This window comes from Balaenoptera acutorostrata, chromosome 3, assembly GCF_949987535.1.
Source record: "Balaenoptera acutorostrata chromosome 3, mBalAcu1.1, whole genome shotgun sequence".
In the NCBI taxonomy this organism is placed as follows: Eukaryota; Metazoa; Chordata; class Mammalia; order Artiodactyla; family Balaenopteridae; genus Balaenoptera; species Balaenoptera acutorostrata.
Window position 1 is genome coordinate 19574625 of NC_080066.1, and position 12080 is coordinate 19586704.

A 12080-nucleotide genomic window follows, 5' to 3' on the forward strand; every position below is an offset into this window, starting at 1 on the left:
CCTCGCACAGAAACAAAGATCCAACACAGCCAAAAATAAATAAATAAATAAATAAACTTAAAATTACCTTTCTCTTCTTTAAAAAAAAAAAAAAAAAAAAAAAATCCATCAACAGTTTTTAGGCAGTTTTTATTTGGCCAAAAAGCAGTGCTTGAATACTTAACTGTGTGCTGTGTTCTATTTAAGTTCTGACTGTCCAGATGTTCTTTTGTAGACAACATGCCATGATATAATCATCTATCTCCATGTCTGTTATCAAGTTACACTGTGAAGTGTGCCACCCTTTTGAGGTGGTCCTCAAAGACGCAGTTTGCTTGTTGTTTAACCAAGTGTCCTAAAGCATGTACCTGAAGTTATATCATTTTTTATTCTAAAAAGCTATGCAGCTTCTATTCTGAAAACTGTTAAAAAATATAACACTGTTGATGTAAAAAAAAAAAAAAAAGAAAATCACCTGTCAAATGCATAGTGAGGAAAAAGACGAGAAAAGGAGGGAAGCTGTGTATCTCATCTGGTGTCAGCCACAGATTAAATTGAGAGTCCCGTTTAAGGAGCTAAATTATTAGTTCTGTTTCAAGGTACTGTACAACCTAAGGAAGGTCGGGAAATGAGGAAGAGGAAAGAAGGAATAAAGAATGAGAGAGGCAGAGGTTACAGGGAGTAAATGAAGGAAAAGGAAGCGGGGGTCTGTGGAGGACGGTGGCAAAGTAAAATAGGCCTTTAGAAAAAGGAAGAGAAGAGTATTTGAAACGTGAGACAAATTTGAAGTGAGCTTCCAGCACTAAAACTTGTCAGAGACGAACAGCAAAGCTTTCCCACTCTTACTGTGGGAATGTAGAAGCAGACTCATAGATCAGTTTCTCAAATTTTAATTAGTCCCTTGGGGACCTTGTGAAAACTGCACATGCTGAGCAGCAGGTCTGGGATTGTGCATTTCTGACAAGCTCTCAGAGTCGCAAGGGTGTAGGCTTGCATTTAGAGAAATCTGGAAGAAGAGCCACTGGATAGTTCAAGACAGAACAGGATCGAGGAAAAGCATTATTTTGTTTTTCTTTCTGAGCGTGTTTACAGCCAGAGGGAAGCAAAGCGTTGAAGTAGAACTTATAGATGTAAGGTACCACTGCTAAGCAAAGAGGAAAAAAGAAGTGGTGGGGATGATCCATAAAAAGAATGTAAAAGGGGAAGAATTAAGACCACAGATCCAGAGACTACCTTTGAAGAGGAAAGAATATAGTGAAAAGAAGGAGGGAGGAAAGAAAGGTGTTAGGGAGGTAATTGTGGAGGTGATGAGGAAACTTGAGAGAACCCTTTTTAGATGACTTTAGTGTATTTACACTGAAACAAGGTTAGGTCATTGCTGCTGCAGAGAATACCGGAAGCAGGAGTGGGTGCTAGAATTGGGGTAAACCCCAGCTCCTCCTTGTAACTATCAGGCATCAAAGATATATGTTGTGTTGGTATGTGTTATTCAAATGAGATTAATTTGAATATGGAAGCATTGGCTGTTTTTTTTTTTTTTAAGATAGGTTTTTGTTGTTTTTTTTTTTTTGGCTGCTCGGGTTGGCATATGGGATCTTAATTTCCCCGACCAGGGATTGAATCCGTGCCCCCTGCAGTAGAAGCATGGGGTCTTAACCACTGGACCGCCAGGGGAGTCCCTAAGATAGCTAATTTTTTGATGATAATTATTTCACAAAAATCCTTTTAAACATTAGCATGATATATGTTTACAAACCAAACTAATTTTGTAAACAAAAGAAATTAATAGGGTTCATTCCCTAAATGCTAAAATTGTTATTTTCAGTAAATACTACACTGATTTTGAAATATGAAAGATTTTTAATTCTAATAATTCTGTGGCAGTAAAATTTATTTTTTCCTTTTTGATAGTTGTGCTTCGATATTGAAAACTTATTATACATTATTTCTTAGATGTGTCTTATATACCTTCTTGCATGAGTGGATCGAGAAACTTTAAGATGACTAAACTAGAGGATCCAAGAAATGTAGGCATACCAGTAGCCCACATGGGTATGGAAAAAAAGAAGAATATTTTTATGAACTATTATTCTACAAGTGTATATCCAAGCTGATCAGTTCATAACACTTTCTCTGATGAGAAATGAATTATACATTCAACTGAACTGTCATCCCAACTGTGCACTTCCTAAATTACAGGACAAATTGAAGAACATGATAAATACTTGTAGTATAATGGTGTAAATGCTGCTGCTGTATTGCATTCAAGATGTGCTGTTGCATTTTACCATCAGCTTTCATATTTACCTTCTCGGGGTCATGATTTGTTCCTCTGATTAAAGATCACTTTTCTCCTCATCAATCAGCATGTTCACATTGGTACTTGTGCATTTTTCTATTTTATAAAGGCTTTTGGAACATAATCTTACTTTTGAAATCTTAACTGCATGTTTTGTTAAACCTGTACTCCTATTTTTTCTTCAGTATCTATAGTGGATTCATATGTCTGTCTTGTTGCTGTCCTAACTTCCCCCAAGAAACAAAACACCAAAACCTAAAGTATTCACTGCCAAGGCCAAGCATGAGGATTCTGCTCAGTACTAACTGCATGAATATATAGTTGGCTTTCATAGTTACGTGTAGTTGATTCTATGTCCCTTTTGCCTTTTAGATTCTCCTGAAAAATATCCTCACTTGAAGGTAAAAACTTATATTTTTATCTTGAATTATTAACTACAGATTGTATCAAATGTACATTATTTATTAATCAACTTGTTTCAAAACCCATTCAGCCTGCAGTTGGAGTGAAGGATTCTGTTCCTAATAAAACAGTAGGAATGAAGGATTTACAAACATCCAGATCAGGTAAATTTTGCAGTGCAAATTTAACTCTGGAAAGAGGTACACTAAAATATTTGAAATGCTCACAGTCTTCATATTCCTAATTCTTTTTTTTTTTTTTTTGCAAATTTAATTGAAGGATTTGACATAAATAAGGCACATGTTATTGTTGGTATCCATGTTTTGAAAAAAAGATATTTACAAGCATAAGAAAAAGATATTTTTAAAATGTACGCTTTAACTCAGATGTTTCTATGTATGTTTCAATACCCTAAAGTTCTCAGTTTGGAATCTCTGTACTTTTTAGGGATTCTCAGAGGTTAATTATTAGATTCTAAGATATTTCCAGTTTTATAAAATGCTTATTTGAACTCTGACCTTTACCTAGAGTAAAGCTTCACTTGCTAACATGTCAATTGTATTTCAACTTTATTTCATTTTAGTGGTGTTACACGGATGAGCTTAAGCCAACCAGATGTTTTGATTAGCAGACTCTGTGTGTGTGTGTGTGTGTGTGTGTGTGTGGTCTTTGATTATTGAAAGTGGGGGAAAGTAATCATACCTTAATGACGATTTGATAGACACAGTCTTTTAAAACAGTAATTCTGAAAGTTTTTGGCCTGAAGATCCTTTTATTTATTTATTTATTTGTTATTTTTTTATGATCCAGATATACGATACTTTTACACTTTTAAAAATTATTGAGAATTCCAAGAAACTTTTGTTTAAGTAGGTTGTATCTACTGATGTTTACTGTATTGGAAAATAATAAAAATTTAAAATACAACCACACACAATCATACATTCTATTAGCCATTAGAGCTATGATGTTATCACATATCTTGTCTCTGGAAAACTCCACTGTACACTTAAAACAGAATGAGAACGGAAATAACGTTTGCTGTTATTGTGAAAATAGTTTTGGCCTCTTGGACCCCTTGAACGGTTGGGTCTTGGGACTCCAGGGATCCTCAGGTGACACTTGAGAACCGCTGTTTTAAACCATTTACAGAGCTCATGGATGTGAAATGATAAAGGGGCCCTTGTGATGAAACAGGCTTTAACGTTTCACTTTTACATTTCGTGCTTTCTTCTTTGATTTGTCTTTTTTTTTTTTTAGATTTTTTTTTCTTTATACAGCAGGTTCTTATTAATCATCAATTTTATACACATCAGTGTATACATGTCAATCCCAATCACCCAATTCATCACACCATCATCCCCAACCCCCCACGACTTTCCCCCCTTGGTGTCCATACGTTTGTTCTCTACATCTGTGTCTCAATTTCTGCCCTGCAAACTGGTTCATCTGTGCCATTTTCCTAGGTTCCACATATATGAGTTAATGAGTTAATATACGATATTTGTTTTTCTCTTTCTGACTTACTTCACTCTGTATGACAGTCTCTAGATCCATCCACGTCTCAACAAATGACCCAATTTCATTCCTTTTTATGGCTGAGTAATATTCCATCGTATGGAATATTATGTACCACATAATATGTATGTACATGTATGTACCACATACATGTATGTATCGTATGGTATATGTATGTACCACATCTTCTTTATCCATTCGTCTGTCGATGGGCATTTAGGTTGCTTCCATGACCTGGCTATTGTAAATAGTGCTGCAATGAACATTGGGGTGCATGTATCTTTTTGAATTATGGTTTTCTCTGGGTATATGCCCAGTAGTGGAATTGCTGGATCATATGGTAATTCTATTTTTAGTTTTTTAAGGAACATCCATCCTGTTCTCCATAGTGGCTGTATCAATTTACATTCCCACCAACAGTGCAAGAGAGTTCTCTTTTCTCCACACCCTCTCCAGCATTTGTTGTTTATAGGTTTTCTGATGAAGCCCATTCTAACTGGTGTGAGGTGATACCTCATTGTAGTTTTGATTTGCATTTCTCTAATAATTAGTGATGTTGAGCAGCTTTTCATGTGCTTCTTGGTCATCTGTATGTCTTCTTTGGAGAAATGTCTATTTAGGTCTTCTGCCTATTTTTGGATTGGGTTGTTTGTTTTTTTAATATTGAGCTGCATGAGCTGTTTATATATTTTGGAGATTAATCCTTTGTCCGTTGATTCGTTTGCAAATATTTTCTCCCATTCTAAGGGTTGTCTTTTCATCTTGTTGATGGTTTCCTTTGCTGTGCAAAAACTTTTAAGTTTCATTAGGTCCCATTTGTTTATTTTTGTTTTTATTTCCATTGCTCTAGGAGGTGGATCAAAAAAGATCTTGCTGTGATTTATGTCAAAGAGAGTTCTTCCTGTGTTTTCCTCTAAGAGTTTTGTAGTGTCTGGTCTTACATTTAGGTCTCTAATCCATTTTGAGTTTATTTTTGTGTATGGTATTAAGGAGTGTTCTAATTTCATACTTTCACATGTAGCTGTCCAGTTTTGCCAGCACCACTTATTGAAGAGACTGTCTTTTCTCCATTGTATATCCTTGCCTCCTTTGTCATAGATTAGTTGACCATACGTGCGTGGGTTTACCTCTGAGCTTTCTATCTTGTTCCATTGAGCTATGTTTCTGTTTTTGTGCCAGTACCATATTGTCTTGATTACTGTAGCTTTGTAGTATAGCCTGAAGTCAGGGAGTCTGATTGCTCCAGCTCCGTATTTTTCCCTCAAGACTGCTTTGACTATTCGGGGTCTTTTGTGTCTCCATACAAATTTTAAGACTTTTTGTTCTAGTTCGTAAAAAATGCCATTGGTAATTTGATAGGGATTGCATTGAATCTGTAGATTGCTTTGGGTCATATAGTTATTTTCACAATATTGATTCTTCCAATCCAAGAACATGGTATATCTCTCCATCTGTTGGTATCATCTTTAATTTCTTTCATCAGTGTCTTATAGTTTTCTGCATACAGGTCTTTTGTCTCCCTAGGTAGGTTTATTCCTAGGTATTTTATTCTTTTTGTTGCAATGGTAAATGGGTGTGTTTCCTTAATTTCTCTTTCAGATTTTTCATCATTAGTGTATAGGAATGCAAGAGATTTCTGTGCATTAATTTTGTATCCTGCAACTTTACCAAATTCATTGTTGATTAGCTCTGGTAGTTTTCTGGTGGCATCTTTAGGATTCTCTATGTATAGTATCATGTCATCTGCGAACAGTGACAGTTTTACGTCTTCTTTGCAATTTGTATTCCTTTTATTTCTTTTTCTTCTCTGATTGCCGTGGCTAGGACTACCAAAAGTATGTTGAATAATAGTGGTGAGAGCGGACATCCTTGTCTTGTTCCTGATCTTAGAGGAAATGCTTTCAGTTTTTCACCATTGAGAATGATGTTTGCTGTGATTTTGTCATATATGGCCTTTATTATTTGAGGTAGGTTCCCTCTATGCCCAGTTTCTGGAGAGTTTTTGTCATAAATTGGTGTTGAATTTTGTCAAAAGCTTTTTCTGCATCTATTGAGATGATCATATGGTTTTTATTCAATTTGTTAATATGGTGTATCACATTGGTTGATTTGTGTATATTGAAGAATCCTTGCATCCCTGGGATAAATCCCACTTGATCATGGTGTATGATCCTTTTAATGCGTTGTTGGATTCTGTTTGCTAGTATTTTGTTGAGGATTTTTGCATCTATATTCATCAGTGATATTGGTCTGTAATTTTCTTTTTTTGTAGTATCTTTGTATGGTTTTGGTATCAGGGTGATGGTGGCCTCATAGAATGAGTTTGGATGTGTTCCTTCCTCTGCAATTTTTTGGAAGAGTTTGAGAAGGATGGGTGTTAGCTCTTCTCTAAATTTTTGATAGAATTCACCTGTGAAGCCATCTGGTCCTGGACTTTTGTTTGTTGGAAGATTTTTAATCACAGTTTCAATTTCATTACTTGTGATTGGTCTGTTCATATTTTCTATTTCTTCGTGGTTCAGTCTTGGAAGGTTATACCTTTCTAAGAATTTGTCCATTTCTTCCAGGTTGTCCATTTTATTGGCATAGACTTGCTTGTAGTAGTCTCTTAGGATGGTTTGTATTTCTGCGGTGTCTGTTGTAACTTCTCCTTTTTCATTTCTAATTTTATTGATTTGAGTCCTCTCCCTCTTTTTCTTGATGAGTCTGGCTAATGGTTTATCAATTTAGTTTATCTTCTCAAAGAACCAGCTTTTAGTTTTATTGATCTTTGCTATTGTTTTCTTTGTTTCTATTTCATTTATTTCTGCTCTGATCTTTATGATTTCTTTCCTTCTGCTAACTTTGGGTTTTGTTTGTTCTTCTTTCTCTAGTTCCTTTAGGTGTAAGGTTAGATTATTTATTTGAGATTTTTCTTGTTTCTTGAGGTAGGCTTGTATAGCTATAAACTTCCCTCTTAGGACTGCTTTTGCTGTATCCCATAGGTGTTGGATTGTTGTGTTTTCATTGTCATTTGTCTCTAGGTATTTTTGAATTTCCTCTTTGATTTCTTCAGTGATCTCTTGGTTATTTAGTAACGTAGTGTTTAACCTCCATGTATTTGTGTTTTTTACGTTTTTCCCCTGTAATTCATTTGTAATCTCATAGCGTTGTGGTCAGAAAAGATGCTTGATATGATTTCAATTTTCTTAAATTTACTGAGGCTTGATTTATGACCCAAGATGTGATCTGTCCTGGAGAGTGTTCCGTGCGCACTTGAGGAGAAAGTGTAATCTGCTGTTTTTGGATGGAATGTCCTATAAATATCAATTAAATCTATCTGGTCTATTGTGTCATTTAAAGCTTCTGTTTCCTTATTTATTTTCATTTTGGATGATCTGTCCATTGGTGTAAGTGAGGTGTTAAAGTCCCCCACTATTATTGTGTTACTGTTGATTTCCTCTTTTATAGCTGTTAGCAGTTGCCTTATGTATTGAGGTGCTCCTATGTTGGGTGCATATATATTTATAATTGGTTTATCTCCTTCCTGGATTGATCCCTTGATCATTATATAGTGTCCTTCTTTGTCTCTTGTAACATTCTTTATTTTAAAGTCTATTTTATCTGATATGAGTATTGCTACTCCAGCTTTCTTTTGCTTTCCATTTGCATGGAATATCTTTTTCCATCCCCTCACTTTCGGTCTGTATGTGTCCCTAGGTCTGAAGTGGGTGGGTCTCTTGTAGACAGCATATATATGGGTCTTGTTTTTGTATCCATTCAGCAAACCTGTGTCTTTTGGTTGGAGCATTTAATCCATTCACATTTAAGGTAATTGTCAATATGTATGTTCCTATGACCATTTTCTTAATTCTTTTGGGTTTGTTTTTGTAGGTGCTTTTCTTTTCTTGTGTTTCCCACTTAGAGAAGTTTCTTTAGCATTTGTTGTAGAGCTGGTTTGGTGGTGCTGAATTCTCTTTGCTTTTGCTTGTCTGTAAAGCTTTTGATTTCTCCATGGAATATGAATGAGATCCTTGCCGGGTAGAGTCATCTTGGTTGTAGGTTCTTCCCTTTCATCACTTTAAGTGTATCATGGCTCTCCCTTCTGGCTTGTAGAGTTTCTGCTGAGAAATCAGCTGTTAACCTTATGGGAGTTCCCTTGTATGTTATTTGTCGTTTTTCCCTTGCTGCTTTCAGTAATTTTTCTTTGTCTTTAATTTTTGCCAATTTGATTACTGTGTGTCTTGGCATGTTTCTCCTTGGATTTATCCTGTATAGGACTCTCTGAGCTTCCTGGACTTGGGTGGCTATTTCCTTTCCCATGTTAGGGAAGTTTTCGCCTATAATCTCTTCAAATATTTCCTCGGGTCCTTTCACTCTCTCTTCTCCTTTTGGGTCCCCTATAATGTGAATGTTGTTGCATTTAATGTTTTCTCAGAGGTCTCTTAGGCTGTCTTCATTTCTTTTCATTCTTTTTTCTTTATTCTCTGCTGCAGCAGTGAATCCCACCATTCCGTTTTACAGGTCACTTATCTGTTCTTCTGCCTCAGTTATTCTGGTATTGATTCCTTCTAGTGTGGTTTTCATTTCAGTTATTGTATTGTTCATCTCTGTTTGTTTGTTCTTTAACTCTTCTAGGTCTTTGTTAAACATTTCTTGCATCTTCTCTATCTTTGCCTCCATTGTTTTTCCAAGGTCCTGGATCATCTTCACTATCATTATTCTGAATTCTTTTTCTGGAAGCTTGCCTGTCTCCACTTCATTTAGTTGTTTTTCTGGGGTTTTATCTTGTTCCTTCATCTGGTACATAACCCTCTGCCTTTTCATCTTGTCTATCTTTCTGTGAATGTGGCTTTTGTTCCACAGGCTGCAAGATTGTAGTTCTTCTTGCTTCTGCTGTCTGCCCTGTGGTGCATGAGGGTATCTAAGAGGCTTGTGTAAGTTTCCTGATGGGAGGGACTGGTGGTCGGTAGAGCTGACTGTTGCTCTGGTGGGCGGAGCTCCGTAAAACTTTAATCCGCTTGACTGCTGATGGGTGGGGCTGGGTTCCCTCCCTGTTGGTTGTTTGGCCTGAGGCAACCCAACAGTGGAGGCTACCTGGGCTCTTTGGTAGGGCTAATGGCAGACTCTGGGAGGGTTCACGCCAAGGAGTACTTCCCAGAACTTCTGCTGCCAGTGTCCTTGTCCCCATGGTGAGCCACAGCCACCCCCCGCCTCTGCAGGAGACCCTCCAACACTAGCAGGTAGGTCTGGTTCAGTCTCCCCTGGGTTCATTGCTCCTTCCCCTGGGTCCCGATGTGCACACTACTTTGTGTGTGCCCTCCAAGAGTGGAGTCTCTGTTTCCCCCAGTCCTGTCGAAGTCCTGCAGTCAAATCCCACTAGGCTTCAAAGTCTGATTCTCTAGGAACTCCTCCTGCCATTGCCGGACCCCCAAGTTGGGAAGCCTGACGTGGGGCTCAGAACCTTCACTCCAGTGGGTGGACTTCTGTGGTATAAGTGTTCTCCAGTCTATGAGTCACCCACCCAGCAGTTATGGGATTTGATTTTGCTGTGAATGGGCCCCTCCTACCATCTCATTGTGGCTTCTCCTTTGTCTTCGGATGTGGGGTATCTTTTTTGGTGAGTTCCAGTGTCTTCCTGTCAATGATTGGATGATTGTCCAGCACCTTGCTGTCATTCTGGTCTTCTCACAAGAGGGAGTGAGAGCACGTCCTTCTACTCCACCATCTTGGTTTAGCTCTGATTTGTCTTAAGAAATTTAAATCTGACAATTTTAGTTTTTTTTAAAAAAAGAAAAATATTTTTGTTATGTATTCATTTCCTGTCTCATGGCACTGTATGCTCTTTGGATCTATCGTGGACCTAGACTTATCCTATTTTTACCTGGAAACAATTAGTCACTCAAGGCTATCATTTCTCATGTAAGTTTATGATAATTATCCAAGGCTTCTAAAATGAGTTCTGAAGATATTGGTACATTGAGGAAAGACCATCTCATTGTAATTAAAGTAGTACCATTCATTAAAAGATTTTTTAAAACCCATGTCTCTGGAACACACAATACTGTCATGCATATTTAAACATAAAATAAATGGTTAGACGTAATTTTGTTAATGAAAAAATTCGTATGTTGAAGAAACTTAATTATTAATAAAGCTCTTATGGTATACAGAATATGTAATAGAGATTGATGAGTGAATCAAAGTAAGTAATACTAGAAAATTAAAAAGTAGAAAAAATGAGAGACAATAGTTAACGTATCTATATGAATGGCAATGACGTGTAAGATACAATAAGCCATGAAGGAGTAGTGTGTTTGGGGGGAGAGGAGGACATGGGACTGCTTCTCTGAAGAAAGAATTTGTTCAGGTTAGTCAAATTTGTATTAGTATTCACATTCTAATAAACGGAAACTTTGTTTTCAGATTTTTCAGATTGGGATTCTGCTAGTTTGACACTCAATAATGAGACTTGTCAAAGAGCCGGGCATTTGAAAGTTGATGATAAATATCCATTTGTGTCACAATCAATGACCAAAAATCAGTCAGCATCCACAGAATTTGGACAGATGACCTTAATAGATAAAGAAAAGATTAATATTGGAGCTGTGTTTCTGTTAGGGAATTACACGCTCCATGACCTGTGTGAGTCACAACTGCCAGAAAACAGAGAAAGCAAACAAGGTAATAAATAAGCACAGAGCACTCAACCATAGGCCACCTCGGCATGGCTTCACCATAATCCTGATGTTTCCAAAATCATTTTGTGGCAAAATCTGCTTTGTGTTTACTCCTTTTATTCAACCTGCAGCTAAACGTCTTTTAGCAAGACGTTTGCATTCTTCCTCTGACCAAAGCAACATAATAAATAACAAAGAGATTTAGGAGAGAGAATAAGTTCGTTAGGCTAGTATTTAGCATACACCTGAGAGTGGGTAGCAGGATTATATTTAGAACTTTGCGACTAGTTGGGAAACCTAGGTAGACATCTCAAGATTCCCTTCTCAAAATGTAGTTTCTTAGCTTTATTTTTGTTTATCTCTGAATTCATTAGTATTAGTTATAACTATATTCAGTCTAACTAAAAAAGCACCTCCAAAACCAAATACTAAACTATTTCTTGTATTTTCTATGAGTTTATATATTTTAGAATTGCCTTTCCCAACGGTAATGGGCATCATTGGGGATTGCTACATAGTCCCTCCTTCTTAGCTGTGTCCACATAGTATATCAACTTATTATTTTTAATGAATTAATAGTTCACAAGGGATATTGGTTTTACGGAGTGCTGATCAGTTAAAAAGAGTATATGGAAAATCAATTCTAACTCTACTAGGATGCCCAGTCTATTGATTAACCACATCTAATATATGTTCTACATAAATACCAATTAATTTAGTGCCCTGAATCAGTCATATGATCAGGGCTATAGTAATAGATCATACACTGTTTTCTTTTTTTCAGTCCTATAGTTTTATCTTCTTGTCTTTCCTTACCTGTAGAATTAATGTTATATTTACAAAAGGTTCTCAGTTATCTCCTGGAGTAGTGACTACAAGCTATAAACTCAAAGTTTTTTTTATCTATACAAGTGACTTGTTTGCTCTCATTTCTCCATGAGCTTGGTAGGTCCAAGAAGCACGAATTCAAACGAAACACCTACACGAGCCCCCTCAACACAGGAAGATATGAAACAGGAAAACTGGAAACTAAATACAAGGAACTTAAAACAGTTCATGCAGATCATTTCTCTTCTCAGTTGATACCTTTTATAAAGTAATAAGCAGAGTCTAGTTCTTGAGGGACCCAGGATTCGTGCATTTATTCATTTAATAAAGATTTATTCTATGCTGGGTCCTGGTAATTTTATATCCTAAATATTTCTGGAAACAGTCCCTCAGTG

The 12080-nt window shown here is 36.6% G+C and overlaps 1 protein-coding gene across 3 annotated transcripts in view; it reads left to right on the plus strand.

Moving 5' to 3' along the window:
• ANKRD26 (ankyrin repeat domain containing 26) overlaps positions 1-12080 on the plus strand; it is a 93961-nt gene that overhangs the window by 31886 nt on the left and 49995 nt on the right. For 2 of the 3 annotated variants that reach the window (XM_028162903.2, XM_028162906.2), the window contains exons 13-15: positions 1933-2031; positions 2651-2679; positions 2772-2844. In XM_028162903.2, the coding sequence (XP_028018704.2) occupies positions 1933-2031; positions 2651-2679; positions 2772-2844 (201 nt within the window). Of the gene's footprint in view, positions 1-1932; positions 2032-2650; positions 2680-2771; positions 2845-10603; positions 10862-12080 lie in introns of all 3 variants that reach the window. The other variant, XM_057543552.1, reaches the window with a different exon arrangement.